This window comes from Labrus mixtus, chromosome 13 (assembly GCF_963584025.1).
Source record: "Labrus mixtus chromosome 13, fLabMix1.1, whole genome shotgun sequence".
NCBI lineage: Eukaryota > Metazoa > Chordata > Actinopteri > Labriformes > Labridae > Labrus > Labrus mixtus.
In genome coordinates, this window is record NC_083624.1 from 14,237,989 (window position 1) to 14,257,373 (window position 19,385).

The following is a 19,385-nucleotide window of genomic DNA, read 5'->3' on the forward strand; positions in this document are numbered from 1 at the left end:
GCCTCTTAAACACATATCGTGGTGTAATCATCTTAATCAAGTAGGCACTCCCTTGCTGATCCACTGGATGTGCTTCAACAGAGTTATAAAAGACAAAGAGACGCTGTTTTATATCCCTATATATGTGTTTATTAATCCATTTACTTCTCTTGATGAGTTGGTTAGACTGTTGAATTTAATTTAACCTTTAACAGCATTGAATTAATTACCATCCCTAATAGAAATGCTTGTCCATGAAGGACCCGAGCAGTATTCGACCTGCATAAAACCAAGCTAGGAGAGCCTGAGCTGGGAAGAGTTTTTCCTTTCTCTTTTCTTAGATTGTGTATCCTGACATGTCTTGGTCTGGAAGAGGGTGGGGTGAGTGATTGTAATTTGAGTCAGTCTAAAAAGTGAACAACTGCAGCGAGCACAACATCTCCATGGGGCTTTTCATGCATTTTCAGTCCGCCGCAGCACAGAGCCGAGTTTGCCGGCCTCTGTTTCAGGGCTTATCCTCGGATTAGTGCCTGGAAAAGTTCATTCTGCCCTTGGAGACCTAGGGTGCACTGAGCCCTTCCTAAAAGGGATTGTGTAACTTCTGGGAACTTTTGATTTTGTTTTCTTCATAGAAGCAGGAGGATTACCACCTCGGAGGACCCACCTGACCCACGCCTCGCTCTTCTCTGCTGTCCCCCATTGAACCTGTGCAGCGGTTTTCAAACACAGAAGTACTCTCTGTCTTACTGTACTGAGAATTGTCTGATGCACAGAGGACTCACAGTCGACGAGAGAGCCAACGTGACCACTTGCATTTCACCCTGCATCTCTAAGCTGAGAAGCAGATGTGGATCCTTACGGGTTAATCTTCAAGGTTTTGCATGTTCTTAATCTCCATATCTGTTACTGGCTGGACATCTGGGCTATCTTGCTGCGCAGCATACTGTCAACAGCCAAGAGCTGTATCAGTGTCTGGTTTCAGCTCAGATACAAATACTTCTGTTTGTTTAAAACAATTCTTAGTTTTAATCATACAACAATTGTAGCTTTGCACCAACTGGAGTGACATACAACTCAAATGGTTAACAATCACATCATGCAAAGCAAAAAGGATAACTTGTTCCACACAGTCAGATGTTTTGTTATTAAACAAACATGGCGGTTATAAAGGAACCTATCCATTCAATCTATGAGCAGTCGATTATCAGACAGGCACAGAAAATAGTGTCCGATAGGACTCACATTCTTCACCCAGAGTTTCAGCTGTTATCCTCTGGCAGAAGATTCAGCGTCCCTCTGCTCAGAGTTAACACATTAACTTCTCCTGGTGTCCATTCAGATTCTGAATACGAGGTAATGAACGATGTGTCAATGGGTAGCACGATCTGTCAATACTGTATGTCGCTGCTGTCACAGGTATCAATATGTGGAAACTGTTACAGGGAGTTTCTACAGCTGTGTGATGTGTATTTTTTTTTATTCTCTATGCAACTACAGGACAAAGTCCAAAACAAATTCTCCTACAGGGACATAAAGTACATATTGTTGGATCTTATCTTATAACAACACATAGCAACAATTTATAGATAAACCATTATTTTGAAAGTTCAATGGCATTGCTTTGTCATATTTTCCATCCAAAAGCATTTCATTACCAAAATAGATACCTCATATATATATTGAAGAAAAGATTCATAATTTCATTGAGAAGCCTAGAAGTCGGTAATTGTGTAAAACCATATTACGCTGCTTTAATTAAGTTTATGATAATGTATTGATTGTGTTAATAATAATAATAATAATTTATCCTTTATTGATCCCACGAGGGGAAATTCAGTTTTTTTACATTCTGTTATTGAACATGCTACACAAACAAAGGCCGAAATACACACACATGCACAAACAGGATCCTGGACATGCACTAATGGAGGGGTCTCAGAGTGAAAGGCTGCCCACAGCGAGCGCTCCAGAGCAGTTTTGGGGTTCGGTGCCTTGCTCAGGGGCACCTTGGCAGTGCTCAGGATGTGGACTGGCACCTCTCCAGCTACCAGACCAATTTCCGGACCTGGTCCGTGCCGGGAATTGAACCGGCGACCCTTTGATTCCATACCCACGTCCCTACAGATTGAGCTACTGCCGCCCCATTGGAGCTCATAGCATTTACTGGCCCTAGATTTAATTTAACCTAAATTGAATACTGGCAGACATGTTGACATCATTAAATATCATGTTTATTTACTTAGAATAAGTGTAATATCACATTGGCTTAACACCCGCTGAGTCTAACTGACATACTGTTCCCTGCAGAGTAGCAGCACATTAAGCTTCAAGACAACGCTACTCACTGATCAGTCTGCTAAAAGCCACCCAGAGGAAAAAAGCAAGATAAGAAACACAATAAGTAAGTCGTACTTTTGGCATTACATTTGAAAAAACCCAATGCCACATTACCTAGGCAAGCTTCAACATCAATCCAAACACCAGTGAATAATTAATAGTGAAAGTACAAAAAGAAGACTGTTGAATCCTCGTGGATTTGAAACAACAGACCCAGCAGTACAAAACTATAATTCAATTGTGAACTTCCGTTCCTGCAGAAGCAAAGCTTTGAATGCTAAATAATAAGGCTAAATTGCACACTTGTTTCATCTGGCAATGAGATTACTTGAGTGGAATATTCTGGAGAGAAAAAAAACTGTGGAGAGGAAGACAATAATGAGGCAGTAATCTTATTTCTCCTCAGCAGCTTCCATTGTTCTGTTAAAAAAAAGGGCTTCTGTTTAGTCTGCTTCAACTCTCATTCCCATCCATCGTTCCATTGAGGAAGATTTTTGCAGAGCCAAGGATAAATGAGAACAATAACATTTGTGCAGCACTCAAATGCATCAAACAGAGATAGGAGAAGAGTGCTATTGTGTCCCTCTGGCTCTCTCTCTCTCTGGACAATCACTAGATAGCAGCAGTAGCTGTGAGTGCAGCTGCACGCATTCAGAAGCACAGCATCACTCTCCCTCGAAACTTCCTGAATAACTCACAGCTAAACTTCATTTTGCGTCTTACTTTGAATGAGTGAAGACAACTTTCTAAAAGTGAAGACTAACATATCAATTAACAGCCTGAGCCCTTTTCCCCCGATACGATGGCCCCTGTAAATGAGGAATCCTCAGCGTGGGCCAGCAGGGGTTAAGCTCCCTTTTTGAAGATTATTCTTCCCTTTCCAGTGGACTGGCCCAGACACTAGCCACTCTCTTTTAATCCACCACTGCAGGGCTTTTGATAGCTCCCACTGCGAGTCCTTATTACAGCTCCTGATTAAAACTGAGACACAGAGTGAAAAGAAGACAGATAGGAAATGAGAGTGACAGAAGAGAAGGAAGGGCATGTGCGAGAATTAGAAGCTATTTCAGAAGCAGGAGGCCACATTATACAGCAGCTTTGATTACCTCTAAATCTAACGCTTCAGATTACGTTCGGTTACTCAATATACACTTTTACTCTGCTTGAGCGCAGGCAGAAATAATATGCTTAAAATTTGCTCAAAGGGGAAACTTGACCCAAAGACACAAACCTGCAAAATATTTCACTCAAATCTGACGAGAGGGGGGGGGGTCTGGTAGCCTAGTGGTTAGTGGGCGCCCACCATGTATGGAGGCTATAGTCCTCCAAGCGGACAGCCCAGGTTCAAATCCGACCTGTGGCTCCTTTCCTGCATGTCATTCCCTACTCTCTCTCAGCTTTCTGACTCTATCCACTGACCTATCTCTCAATAAAGGCATAAAAAGCCTAAAATTAAACCTTTGACGGGAAAAGTGCTCATAAAAAAATCAAATCAAAAAATGCTCATCTCATCTCTCATCTCTTCATTCATAGTTCAGCACTACATGCATGGTTTTCATCCTCAAAGCACTAAAATCTAAATGTCAGAACAAGACACGGTCCTAAAGTTGATGACAAAACAACCAAACACAGATTGTCACATTTGCAATAAAAAAGAAACTTAAATCCCACGTAAAGACATCCCAGCGCTCTATTGATCACAACGGGGGAAAACAATAATAACAGTCTTATCTGGCATTAGCTGCTTACACTCCACCATCTTTTGTATAGCACTTATTGTGCCGTCAAGCCCTCTCAATCACAGCTCCCCTCCGCTCCGATTGTGAAAAATCTCTGGGATAAAAAATCTACACATGGCCGTGCTCGTCCCAAAAAACTTGACATGAATAATTCACAGCCATCTGCCGAGGATCAGCAGCCTGACTGAGACTCAGAAAAAGTGAGGAGGTGCGATTCTCGTGTTTATTTTAAAAACCAAGTCCTTCGCAGAAGCTACCAGCCTGCACCTCAACACTGCAGCAATGACTGACAGAAGGAAAAAGTAACACCCCTCATAATGACCCACTCTAAAAACATGCACGTTAAAGTAAAATGTTTCCTTTTGCCTACACTCTATAGGAGGCTCTTCTCTTTTACTTTTGTTCAATGCATGTGTTGAAAGTTGTGAATTAATGTGAGGATGCAGGGAAAGATAGAAGGAAACACACATGCAAACAAAGAAAAAAATCTATAATCTTAATAAATCGATACTGAGTGATGTGGCATTATTTTTAAATATTGTAATGTTTGCTTGTTTTGTAATTCAATCCATCAATCCATCTTTATTTTTTAAAGCATGAATGCATGACATCTGTTATCTCAAGACACTTAATAAACAGATCATGGTCTAGATTAGTTATATTATACACAGAGACCCAACATGAATCCACCATGAGCAAAGCGCTAAACAACATCTAGCAATGTAACAATGGTATGAAAAATATGTTTATTTTAACAGGCAGAAACCTCGGGCAGAACCGGACTCATATTGAACAGCCATCTGCTGCAACTGGGATGGGTTTTGAAAGTGGGATGAATGGTAAATGGACTTGAGCTCGTATAGCACTTTTCTAGTCTTAAAGCGCTTTTACACCGCATGTCACACCTACATATTCACACACTGATGGCAGAGGTTGGTATGTTGCTGCAGGAGCTGGGGAATGAACCCCCGATCGACTCTACCAACTGAGCCGCCGATAGAGGGAGAGGCAGAAAGAGGTGACAACCTAACAGGGGCGTGCGTTAGTACTAGCGGTGTGTCAGAGCCATGAGTCGTACTAAACACATTGGGGAACAGTGAGTCCTAACCTGCAAACATACCTGCATACTAGCAGACACTAAAACATTGCAGACTCCCAACAGTCTTCTTGCTTCAAGCACGACTTTCAGCTAACAACAACTAGAACACCATGAAAAGGTAGGGATAACTCCAACAAATAAAGTACCAACTCAGACTTGTAAACAATACCAACATCTACTAAACCCAGCATGCGTTTTCTTCCTGGTCAGACTGTTCAGGCCTCAGAGGGTTTTAACAAGCTATACAAGGCCTCCAGCAGCAGACGGCCCCTCACTGTGTTTGTGTTCCAGGCAGGGGAGTCGCTCTGCATGACGATTTATTGACGCAAGATCCCCCCTCAGCCAGGACCTGCCACCGATTACTGCCACTGGAGAGGCGGGATGGGGGGGGGGGGGTTCTTGTTGGGATGAGGGAGTTTGTCTGTGTGTGTGTTCTCGCTCCGGCTCCAAGGCCATAAACCCAGTTCCAAAATGCCAAGTAGCATGTCAACATGCCAGCCTTTGCCACCCAAGTTTAAGTCGGACAAAAGGCCTCTTCAGTGCTCTAAAATGGTGGTTCGAGAATGGGAAATGATGATCTGTCATATAAGGGGAAAAAAAGACTTAGAAACACTGCACAGACAGGAGGGCGACAAGGGGAAAATGAACTGCTAACAGGAGGGCAAATTGAGTAGTGAAAGCTTCATTCTTAATTTCAGAGCTCCTCAAGGGGAAGGAAAGTCTGGTAGCAGAAATGTATTGGCTTGATACCAAATGTCAACAGATCTTTCCAATACCTATTTTCAATGTTGGGAGTTATGTTTGGAAAATTTGGCTTCATTATGAATCATGAGAAACGTATTTTCCAAAAATCTTATTATATTTCTGCCTCAACTGACATAATTTAAACAGTTCAAAGAGGATTTACAGAGCTGGAAGTGTGTTATAAAAGCACTGACGATTTTGGATCCGGGTTTTGGATATTTTTTCCATTATTTAAAAGGTTTATTGGGTATTAGGGAAGGATTATTATCATAGAAGCACAAAAAAAGTCAGATGACGTTGAGGAAATAATCCGGAAAATGACAAGCATACCTGGGGAGGGACGGCAGTTCAATTGTCATCCAATAACTTGAGGTTATTTCAAAAATGTCAAATGCTTTGGAGGAAAAAAAATGCACATGGGATCTGAGAATAGACAGAGCAATAAAATTGCTTGAAAATGAGGACAAAAGGAAATCCAAGGTTCCACTTACATAACACAATGTACTACAGAAAAAAAGGAAAGAAGAAGAAAATAAAAGCGCTCGGGATGACCTAAAACATCCTTTCTGACGCACAACATTTGGCTGCAACAACACCATGTCCTTACTCGCAGTTCAAGAGAAAAGAAAGTGATGTCAGTAACCCAAATTGTGCCACGCAGGACCACAACATTTAATCAATGGCAGTGACATCATTGGGTTTTAATACAACCAAGACTGAGCTAAAGCATGATGGGTAAGGGAGGAAACAATTGTCCCTTTGTCCACTGTGGTCTGCAGTTGCCAAAGAGGAAAAAGAAGATCTGCATCATGGTTGTGATTTTAGCAAAGAGGGTTGTTGAGTCCAATCAGCCACATGGGGAGCTCTCATTGGTTAAGCTTAATCACAGCAGGGAATTCATTTCTGAGCATGCAAAAAGAAACCAACTGTGAAATATAATTTATGACCAGAAAACAATACCACATGTGGGAAAGTTGCTTAACAGTGATTAGAACTCAGTCTGAATTTTCTCTGGTCTGTTTGCAACCGACCAGAGACTGTTTCCTAGAAACATCATTCTGTTTATCATTTAATGTCCTTTGCCGCCATATTCTGGGAGATACAACAATATGTTTAACAGTTATCTCAATCAAATTAAACTCTTTATAAAGACTGCCTCCTCTGCACACAGCATAACTGTCATGACCATGACATGACTAAAAACAAGACAAACTTCTGCTCTAACTGGAAACAACATTAGCAATGATAGACACGGTGAATTTGTACAATTTAATATCAATTCTGCAAAAATAGAATCTACATGTTAAACTGACAGTGACCGCTTTTCTCAGATTTAACATCAGGATGGATCTCTGAAATGTGTTTGATACCTACAATGATGCTTTACTGTAGTAAGTATTTTCTTGGGTGCAAATGTAACCACAAATGATATCTTTGACTTCTGTTTGGGATATATGCGCCATGCTTGATTTGGTACTAAATTTCTAAAATGTCAACTCTATCCCTTTCACTCATTCGTCAGGAGATTGAGGAGCCCTCGTAGAAAATGACGAAATAAACAGAGCAAGTTTGGTGTGTTTTCTGAGGAGAAACCAATTTATCAACCATGTCGAAAAAGAATGAGGGATCAGGCTTGTCTTCTTTTTTTTTTTTTTTTTTTATCTGCTGACATTAAACTTATCTCGTTAACTAGGCATGGATGACAGTTCAAAGAAGAGGCGTGCAAACTTGTAAGGAAACTTGTCATTTTGGAGGATTGTGAAGAATACTGCATGCATAAATAAAGCCGATATAATAGTACGGCCATGAAAATAATCATGCACAAGTGAGTGAATGATTATTCACTGGACAATCTACAAATTCTTCTTCACTTAAAAATAAAAAATAATGCTCAATACAGTGCAGATTATCTTAGTCAAAATTCCTTCAAACTACTACAACTACTTTTTAACTCAACTATAGGAGAATTTTAACATGTTGAAGTAACTACACAAGCGTGGAAAGAGTCTTCTTTTTAAATACTTTTTTCCATCTTACCTGTTCGTGTGTGAGAGCTCATTGTTATGGTTGTTGTTGCCAGGCAGATTTGACGAAGGAGCTGAGGTGAGCAGTGAGGGTGTCAGTGCACCTCCTTGGCGGCTGGAGAGACCACCATGTGCCTTCCAGCCAAGTCTCTGCTGCCAGGTGGAAGCGTCAGGCCGAGGAGGGACAGAGGTGGAGTTGTTTCTTAAGGCTTCATCACTCTGAGCCACAGGTGGAAACCTCAGCGGTGTGTTGTGGCAGGATTTCTTCCAATAAAACGGTGGGGCTGTGTGAGGGTGAGGCAGGAAAAAAATGTTCCATGTAGAGGGTTATACTGTACATTAATAAACAGACATTTTAACTTTCATATTTAAAGACACATGAAACATAAAATAAAATATTTTCAATCAGAGGTCATCATGGGATGTTATTGCACACAAACCCCTGTTTTTACCTCAAGCAAGAGAGGAACAATACTAAACACAATCACATTTTAAATGAATATTAATCCCATCTGTTGACCGGACTATTACATCATGTTTTTATTTCACTGTAAATGTTTTTTACAATAGTTTAGTATGTTGTACTATCATGAATCATATCGTTTTGCGTTAATATTATGGGGTACAAACAACATCAGAAAAAAGGGGCTTTGGATGAAAACTAGCTTTTCAGCTTCCTTGAGTGCATTTACATCTTTTAGCTCTTGATATTGTCCCTCTTACAAAAAGTAAGTTAAATTAAACGACTTGCTGCCTGAGTTAAGTATTTGCTGTGTAGGCTCAGCTGTCAGCTTGAGTGTGGCTGCCAAGGTGAGGCTACCAGTCACAGCGCAAGTCATCAATTGAGAAAACCTGAAATTAAGTTACAAGAAAACGTGTCAGGTTGTGCTGTGCTTCGACTGTGGATGCATTATAGCTGCCACTGGCAATTTTCAAATCATAAAGGCAAAGGAGAGAGGATTTAAGGTAATGAACTCATGATATTAAAAAAAAAAGGACAGAGCAGTGCTTAAAGAGATCATAAATATAATCAGTGATCGGAAACAGTCAGCAGTTTTATCAATATTTTACAGAATATCCTACCTGTAAAACAATTTCACCAGTACCCGAGGTTTCAGATTTAAGGGGTAACATTTCAGTTGAAAAACAGGTTCAATAGTGTCGGTCATCAGGCATTAAACAATATGCATGTTTTTAAAAAGCACTTGATAACATACTTAAAGATACACAAGTAAAGAAATCAGAATCAGTGTGGGGATGGAACACAGTATGTTATCAGAACCTCTCTATCATACAGCAGAAAATTACTCTTTTGACAAATATAAGGCTCTTTTTTGTCTTTTTAAAGATTTATTTTTGGGCTTTTATTGGAGGGACAGGACAGTGGATAGAGTCTGAAATAGGGGAAAGAGGGGAATGACATGTGGGACAGGAGACACAGGTCAGACTTGAACTCGGGCTGCTCGCTTCAACGACTCCAGCCTCTGTACACGGTGCGCGCGCCCTAACCACTTGGTCAACCGCGCTCCTGAATATCTCTTTTTTGATTCTGAAAAACAATAAAATTGTGGTCTAGAAAAAGTTATCGTGCAACACTGCTCCCTCTAAAGGTTTGTTTCACATTTCTGTTTGTTTATTGAACAAATATGGTTTCACTTGAAGCATCTGGATTAAGTAAAATCCCAGCATGTTTACATAATGGCAATGCCACAGCTAACAGTGCAAGTCTCCATCAACATTGTAACCACACCCAGTCAGGCAAAAATTGTCAATGTGGTCTGAATCAAAACACAGAAAAAAATACAAATCGATTCAAAGCTTTGAATAACACTAACCCTATCTTGACTTCCACGGTTATCTGCTGCAGTCAGTGTGTTAATAAAAGGCTCTTCACTGTAGCAGGGCCTGTAGTGAAATGCAAACAGAGACTTCCTGGAGGCTTAAAACCGACATCAGAGTCCATAACAGACAAGACAGACGAAGAAAATGTTTCATAGTGTCTGGTGTGTCACACACACAGACACACAGACACACACACACACAGACACACACAGACACACACAGACACACACACACACACACACACACACACACACACACACACACACACACACACACACACACAGACACACACACACACAGAAGCCTCTGGCAATTCAACCCTAACCAACAGAAGCTCAAACTCACCTCTGTCACAGAACAGGTGTCAACAGACCTGAACACAAACACGAGGTAATGAGAGCTGCAATCAATCACTAAAAAATACCACAGAGGCCACAACAAAGTGAGTATGTGCTGCCTTCAAGTCTCACTCTAAAAACAAATACACACAACACACATTCTCTTTGTTGTTGCTCGTACTTTTAAAGCTGCTGAACTGAATTACTGTCAAATGAATGAGTTCAAGGGAAAGAAGGTGCAAGCATTGCATGGCCAAAGAAAATCTGATGGAAACAATCCCATGAGTAAATGTGGTTAAGCTCATTCCTTTTCCTGGTCCGTGCAGAAATAAGGAATGTTAAGATATTTGAAGTTTTTTTTAATCCACCAAAGAATTCGCTTCAGTTTTGCCCTCAAACAATGACGTGAAAGTAGAGTTTATTTGGATACTTATTTTTGTCCAGACCAATACTGACTTCAGACACGAGTGCTTTTACAAGTTATAAAAAAAACTGGTGGACACACCCAGATTGCTGGCATTTTTTCATTTTGAATATCATTACAGTCACTCCTAGCACCACATGACTTTGTCTGTCATGGTAACACTCTAATTCACCTGATTCTGTGAAGCTTTTCTATTGGTCGGCGCAGTCCTCAAACTTTTTCCTTCATCCTCCCATTTGGAGGGGGAAATTTGTTCACGCCCACCCATACTAAGAAATTGAAAAGTTGAAATGTATAAAGACATTAACATTGTGAACATTCATTTCCCCATTAAGTATGTGTGTACACACACAGAAATTAATATTATATAATTACCTCACACCAACTCATCATATCTACTACAAATTCAGATGGCAGCTGTAGTGATGAGTGTGTGCATCCTCATCATCTGTCATTTCCTCTATAATGTCCCTCTTTTTAGGCCAGGGGCAAAATGAACTGAGTGTAGGTTTAAATGTTTGGTTGACTGTGTTTCAATCATAGCTGTCTGTTAAAGTGTTGCATGTTTCAAACAATACTTTGATGACCAGAAGAGTTGATGGCTGAGGTATGAGGTGTCAGAGAATCTGTCAGTGTGTGTCGACTGGAGGGCAGCAGTGCTATTTGCAGGTCCGGCCGACTATTTTTGTTAAAGGAGTCGTCTGTCACCCAAGAATTCTGACTGTGCTTTTACAGCTTGTCACACTATGTCAGCAATGACCACAGGCATTTAGTCCTCTCACTTTCTCCCTTTGCCACACACATACAAACACAAGGAACAGACCATGTGCAGCTCAGAGTGAAGCCAAGTCTGCCCTTTTTCTGACACCATCAACCTGTATATTTTGGTACCAGGCAGAAGTCAGCTATGCTTGCGCAGCTTTTGAATGTCCCTTTAATGCAATAAATATTTCCTACAATTAAAACTTCTCATCAGGGATCCTATGAAAACAAATCTTTGTAACACTGCAGGTATAAGTGCGTCTCAGGACCGTTAAAATGATACCGGCATCTTCATACCTCACGTTTAATTTCCTGACAATCGAGATTGGATTAGATTTATTCTTGTCGTGCAGCAAAGTTAGAACCTGGAGACGTTGCTTGCCACTCGACAGGAAAACAACTCTCAGGACCCCTTAATGGACTTCATTTCCCAAGCACTCCAAGCGCTGCCGGGAGTAATCACGAAGGCATAAAAATAACATTTGGTCGGGCAGCGAGCAGTAAACAACAATTAAGAGACCCCTTGCATAGCTCATAAAATGAATCATTGAAAATGCACTTGTGCCATGGAGACAGCTTCAGCCTCTCAGCCCTAATTGTCTATGAATTATTAAACTAGAGAGTGGGATTACTCCATGCCAATATGCTGCTGATTGACATGTTCCTGATTTTCTTTGTTGTCTGCAGAAATAGTTGAGTATTTACAGACAGCAATTATAGAGGGGAAAGCCCCAAAGGAAAATGATTGTATCTCCTTGCTTCCATGCAGAGATAGAATACCGTGATGGGTCTAGACTCTGATTGGTTCAACTGAGGGCATCCTCATCTAAATGGAGGGAGACTTAAAGGTCCCATATTATGCTTTTTCTGGTTTTATATGCTCTTTAGTGTGTTTTCCAAGTGTCCTGTGCATGTTTAGGCACATCTATGTGCAAAAAAGTCAGCGGAAATGCAGCTTCTCCTATGTCCTCCTGTTAGCTGCAGCATTAGCTGCATGCAACGCTCGGTTCTAGCCCCCCTCGAAAAAAAATTGCCAGTGTGACGTCTTGTCAGTGTGATATCACTGATCTAAGTCCATTGGCTCGTTGTGGCAAGCCCAGTAGCTCATGTTGCACGCCCATTAACTTCTGTAGCACGCCCATGATATGCCGTAGCCTGCGGTAGCACAGTAGTGCTAAGGTGCTAATGTTTTTGCTCCCCGGCCCTCGGAGTCAGAGTGGCTGAGCGACTGACCAATCAGATCAGACTTGGCACACGTGGGGACTCTGAACGTGGGCACTTCAGAGCCTTAGAGAGAGAAACAGAAGCGAGCCGGTGCATGGAGCGGCAGTACATGAAAACATAAACTTTTTCGAACTTTAGTTATTGTGAACATACTTTAGTAGGTACACAGATTAAATATACAAACCCCAAAAAGGGCATAATATGACCTCTTTAAACTCAGTGTGACACAGGTGACATGATAAGGGTAAAAGAAGGTGAGCTGGAGATGCAGGGTACAGGGGAGTGAGAGAGCTCTGTGTAGCATGAAAGAACCTGCTGTAACATGATACTGTGCTGCTTGTTCATGTTTGTCAGTGAACAACGCTAGTTATGACCACAGGACATCACATCAATCAGCTTTGGGCTGAACGGGGACAAGACGACGAGCACAGACATTGAGTGGGACAGGGGGATCAATTTTCTTGTCACAGAGCCGTGACAGCGTGGGTACACTTCAGCCTTTTCTAATTTTTTCCCTTAATTCATTTTCTCATCTCCTCACCTTGGTCCCTCCCAGCTGAGATGCCAGCAAAGGAGGGAAAGAAAGGACATGAGAGCCCCTTTTACACATGAAGTCCTGACATTTTTCTTAATAATTTCAGGACATTCAGAACCTGACATTCCCAGAATTGGCTTTTGCAAATGCATCTCACAACGGGAGATTATTATAGTCAGTCACACTCTCACAACTCAAAATACTAGTTTAGGGGGGCACCTGGGTAGAGAGAGTATGGCTGCAGACCTCCACTCTCAGGTCGCTTCTGGCAGCCTGCAAAGGAAGTGGCCTGAGAGGTGAGGTCTGCAGCCAGACTTTCTTGCATGGGTACAGCTGGCAGGAGGAGGAGGAGGAGGAAACTTCTGAAATGGTTATTGTTTCCGTGTTAACAACACCACAACACACAAAAGTGCATTTTTGCAATACATGCAATATAGTAAGACAAATGAAGCAAGCCGTAAAGACCATCAAGCAGAGAAACTCTGCTCAACATGAAGGACGTCATCACCCCAACCTCTTGCTCGCAGAAATTTCATTACCTGCTGTGTTCACACATCGGCTCATCCAGACTTCTTGCAGTCTTATATACAAAAAGCCTGGCAGGTAAAAAGTCCACAAGAATAGATTTGGCAGTTTGTGTTCATGCATGCACCACTATCAGACAATGTCTGCAAAATTTCAGTAAGGGAGTACAGTGAATGTTTGAAAGACGACAAAATAAGACGACAGCGTTTCACACTTCTGTTATTTTAATGTCGATTAAATATATGTGTCGCAAAGCGGCATTATACTGTTGTATCTTGTGATTTTTAAAACAATGGTCGTAAAAAATGTTTTGCGTACTTATGTCTGGTTTTTATAGTCCAGCTCAGTAAGTTGTCATATCCTCCTCTTTTCACATTACTCCCGCCTCTGCACTTTGAGAATTGAGATATCCTTCAATTTGGATTAATGAGACTGATTTATGGATCACAGGCAGGAGGAAGAAATGGAGAGAGAAGATGAGGAGGAGTATGGCTGTGTGACACGCCAGCCTCCACCTGTAAGCCCTCACTGTTTCTCTTAGGGAAGGTATCTGCTGTCGTGATTTCCCTTACTGCAGGGAGTGATGATGTCAGAGCCATCGTGTAAAAACATGAACTATTCTGCTGTGCTGTATCCCCATGCAAACACACTTTAATTATAAGCCTAGTAGTGAACCGAATATTTATAAGTGGAAAGCAAACATATGACACCCAAAATTATACTACTGTGCTTGAAACCTGTCGCTTCATTAAAGTTGTGCATGAATGCTAATGTAGCTAACACATTGTTCCAAATTAAGTCACATTAAAATACATCTGTAATGAAGTGCAAGGCTAAGTGCTTGTTTGGATTGTAAAGCTTTAGAACAAATTGATGAACAGTCAAAGCTGAATGAAGAGATAGAGGATACAGTAGAACATTGCAGGCTTGTTTCATAAATGTAAAACTTCTGTCATGTTTTTTTTTTAGCTTTGCATCACACTGTTTACACAGCTGTTCAGTTCAATATCAATAAAGCACTGCAGATGTGTTCAATGGAAAATGGCTTCAAGTACACACAAAAAACATGCCTGAAAATCTCCCTTCTCTGCATCATCTGCAGAAGTAACTGGCATTAATCGACCAGGTTAAATGTATGACTTGATTTTGGTCCTGATTTAGCAAGATTAAAACATACATGTTACATGACTGTTATTTTAAGAGCAGCACTGTTAAAGCCTTTGCAAATGACTTTTTTTCAGAACAGAACTTTCAATGATTACTGGGTAAAATGTCCTTTATCTGTTTAAATTGGACTTAAAAGATGTCAACATCTTTACTTTTACAGGTTGGCATTGAAATGCAAAGACGTTTCACAAGGCCATGCAGGAAAACACTCAAGTATTACTCTACAACTTAGTTGACTTGCGTTATTTTTTATTTGTGAAGTGCTGTGTTCACTGCTTCTCAAGACTGAAGTAGAATAAAAGGGCTCTGTGTGATATACATTTAGAATTCTGTTTATGTTAATAGACAAACACTTTTGTGTTTCCCTGGCAACAGAAGACCATTTATTCTTGAACAAATAAAAGACAGGAAGGAGCATCTTTCCGCGTAGGATACCAAGTCCTGTTAATGACAAAAGCCAACTCAACTTCCCTTTCCCCCCCCACTCACATTCTTTTAATGTCACTGTCACTTTTTACCCACATAGCATTTCCACTCTCTAGCTATAATACTCATTATCCAATTCACAGTTTCATAAATTTCATTTCTTTCCTATAATTATTGTTTCCTACTGAGAGCCCCCTTTTTTAGTTATAGTGTTAAGTTATTTATCACACAAAAGAAAGCAAATGTATGATTTGCTTTTACTTTAAAAAAAAAAAAATGTATTGGTGATAAGGTGAACAAAATTAAACAAGAATATATAGACATAATGATGATGATTTGCTTTTACAAAGGAGGAAGCGCTGACTCTTTGTGTTCTTGGAACTTAATAGTTCAACACATTTGGGCCTCAAAACCTTTAGCATGTAATACAAACAGTGATCTATTTTTGATGTGGCACTTCATTAAAATCAGATGTTTGGATATATAAAGGTATAATAATAATATAATAATCTAATAATAAAGTATAAATAATTATTATATATAAGAATTTTGATTTAATTTGGTGAAAAAATCCTGAATGAATAAAAATAATAACAAGTGAGCAAGATTACTGTCCTGACTTGTTGTGTCTCTCTGCAGACAGCAATGTCCCCATGATGTTCATATCTTTTAAACGACCACGTCCAGTTTTAAAAACTGTTCCGTATTTCCCTTAGTCATATTGCACTTATTTTGTATTGTGTTTTGTATTATAGGAATACTGCAACCTTTCTAATGTTATGTTTAAGATAAATTCCTTGTTTGTGTAAATGTACTTTGCAAAAACACATGTTCCTGATTGTTATTCTGAGATTATGAACCAGCTCCCATTATCACTTTTGTCTTCGAGTGATTTAATTAAAAAAATAAAATGAAATCCATTATAATACATCAAGTTACAAAGTTTCAGCAGATGGCTGTTCATCATGAGTCTGGTTCTGCCCGAGGTTTCTGCCTCTTAAAATAAACTTCTCCCTTGCCACTGTAACTTTGCTAAATGTTGCTCAGTGCTCATGATGGATTCATGTTGGGTCTTTGTAGTTGTCAGGCTGATCTCTGTTGCAATATTTGTAGCTTGTACATCAATAGACGGAGTGGACATTTGATTCATATTAATGTCTGTTTTCAATTTCTGATTTTTTTGCTCAGGTGTAAGGAAGTGTGTCTCTAATGACACTAATTTCTCTTGTTATGTTGTTGAGCAACCATGGACACTGAATAATGCCAGAAGAATGTCATGCTGTCTGACATATGAGCAAGTTTCTCAGTTAAATTCTTGTTTCTGTGTTTTACTGCAGCTACCCTGAACACTTACTCTCTTGTGGACTCTGTTGAACAAGTCTGTTAGTTGTTTTTCATGTGAAACACTGTTAATTCAGTTTATGAGCAACGCTAAACAAGAGTAACAGTTTGTCTGAGCATGAAACTGTTTTTGTCTTTGTCACGTTTGACCTGTCAACATGCAGTGACACACTTTTTTTTATTTTAAAGTAAAACTGAACACTTATCGAGTGTGGGTTATAGTTGAAAATTAAACCTTCTGGAGGATTAAATAAAATCCCAGTTTTGTAGTAAGAGAAATTGAAAAACAGCCAATGAGAGTATTTTACATCTTTTTAGAAAACTTCACTTGCCAAGGGGCAATTGAGGCCAGTGATCTGAAATGATGAAATGGTAAGTGTGGGGTAGGGAGGCAGGACAGTTTGCACAATCCTGCTGGTTGAGTGTGCCTGTGCACCACAGGGTCCTGTCACCAAGCTCGTACCCAACACAGCAGTGCCATTAATAGACTCAATTAGTGACCATTAGCGTGACATCCACAACATGTCCACAAACAAGGATGTCTTTCCCAATTGCTAACTCTTCCAACACTTGCTCACTGAGCTCTGGGACCTAGGATGGGTTCAAAGTCAGGACAAGGTCCGGCAAATCACAAAGGAGCTAAAACGGGTTTATTATCGGAGTTGTGAGTTATGAGGGGTGAACCTGGGAGAATGATTCGCAGTCATGAACTCATTGGGCGACCACAAGGATCAACACAAGGATTCATCAAGCCTCAAATCACATCAGTTGAGGCTGAGAGCCTCTGTATAGCTGCCCATTAAATGCTCTGTGCACTGCTTTGAATCTTCCTCTTGTCTACTTTTACTGTGTCTCTGTTCCCTGGCCAATATCCAGCTTCCTGTCTGTTATTAAGTTGCACAAGGGTAAACCCAATGAGAAAGACAAAATGAATAATGATTTATCTCAATGGCCATTGTGTTCTATGTTTATTTAATCCAAAAAAAAAAACAAGACGACTCAAACAGGCAATGGCCCATGTCTAAATATTTGGTTGGTTTTAATGATTGGCATTTGGCAATGAAACAGATTCCCCAAAGTCTTCAAACTGTATCTGTGGACCCTCAAACATTGCGTGTAATAACGAGGCAATCAAATGAACCTGGACTGAGAACAAGGATGCAATAATATGCTGATTACACTGTGTTAAAGGGAAGACTCTGCCAAGAAGCGTACAAATTTCTGCTGTGTGAACGCGTCTATGCGTTAAAGCGTCCCGTCACCTTATTTGTCCCTGAGCACAACAGTGCCATTAATAGACCCCATTAGTATCCATTAGCGTGACAACATCCACAAAATGTCCACAAACAAGCAAGCTCTCCCAATGCCAGCCTGTGCTAAATGATGGGATGAAGTTGGAATGTCAGGCCTGGGCCCTACAAATCACGATGCAACTGAGATAAATAAGCTTATTAATGTGATTACAAGAGGCAAACTTAAGGACAAGTAAAGAACAAGAGTTAGGTGTTACACAACTTTGGTGAAGTTTTAGCCTTACACTCTTAAGATGCTCTCTTGAGCCAGAGAGCATCAGTTTGATGACGAACGTGTTTAAAAAAAGGAACAAGCCCATGAGAGACCTTATTAATCAGGATTTTTCCAAAGACAGACTCTCTTTAACTCTTTCATGTCTCATTAATCTGCTCTTAATAATTTGAGACTGTCTGATACTGCTCTTCGTTACAATAAACCTTTTGTATGTGAAACACAGAAATCAGTCAGTAAATTCTCAGTGTGCTGTAATTGTGGTATAATACGCAATGAATGTGACCTCAATAAGAAGCTGTATTCTATGCACTCGGGAACACTTGAGAACAGGATTCCCCTGAAATCTTCCTCTGAGTTACTTGTTAATATATGTCCCTCACAGCATGAAGTTTTCCCTGTCAGATGAGATCTCAGGAGGCAAGACATGACTTTAAAAAGATGCTGCCCGAAAGATAAGATTGAAGACAAAGCAACAGAGTGCTAACCCTATGATGTCAGGGTTTTTTTTCCTTTATAGAAGATCATACCTGTTGTGCAATGGCCACATGATATGAACACCATTCCTCTGTCCACTCACTCGTGGTGACGTTTCCTAAATATCCTGACGCTTTCACACATTAGCTCAGAATTAATTCTGAAATTTTACAAGGGGGCAGGCAGGGTTAAGTCAGCTCACCCCAAATATTTCGGACAATTTTCACAAGTTTGTGAAAGTGAGAAAACAGCTTCAGTAGTTCAATAACAGGTGGGTACTTCACACACATTTGGTGTCTGTCTTGTGACACAAACGGGTAAAGGTGCAAGAACATTAAGGCCAACACTTTTACATTGGTTTAATTTGCCGTCTAGATATTGCTGCTCAGTGTCACAATACATTTCTGGCTGACAATGCGGGTAGTAAAAAAGTGTGTCAGTGTGTGTGTGTGCCATCCAAAGTTATAGATGGAATTAAAAAGTTTATCTTAAAAGAACTAATTTTATTGCGTAGTGAATATCAGGCTGCATTGGCGTCTACAACAAGAAAAGCAAAGGATGGAGAGCTGAAATGAAATGAGGCGTCGCACAAGAGAATTTAAATTGCTCAATCATAATAAGTAAAAGGTGATAGCAGCAGCACTGATTTTACTGTTTGACTCTGAAGTGTTGCAATGCAGTTATGGGATAATAGTTTCTGTTAGACATGGAATGTAATTAATTTGAATAATTATAATGTGTCATTATAAATCCTATGAAACACAAAATGCTTTAAAATATCCCTATATTATTCTGACTATTGTGCTTATATGCATATAAATCTGACAAGATATTATCAGTAGACACTTAGTGCCACAAAGTGAACACACATGCAAACC

At 40.2% G+C, this 19,385-nt stretch overlaps 1 protein-coding gene across 2 annotated transcripts in view; it reads right to left on the reverse strand.

Moving 5' to 3' along the window:
* The window catches only part of hdac4 (histone deacetylase 4), a 132,078-nt gene that overhangs the window by 107,480 nt on the left and 5,213 nt on the right, over window positions 1-19,385 (reverse strand). For both annotated transcript variants that reach the window (XM_061053817.1, XM_061053818.1), the window contains exon 2: window positions 7,936-8,206. In XM_061053817.1, the coding sequence (XP_060909800.1) occupies window positions 7,936-7,957 (22 nt within the window). In that variant the 5' untranslated portion in view covers window positions 7,958-8,206. The remainder of the gene's footprint in view (window positions 1-7,935; window positions 8,207-19,385) is intronic.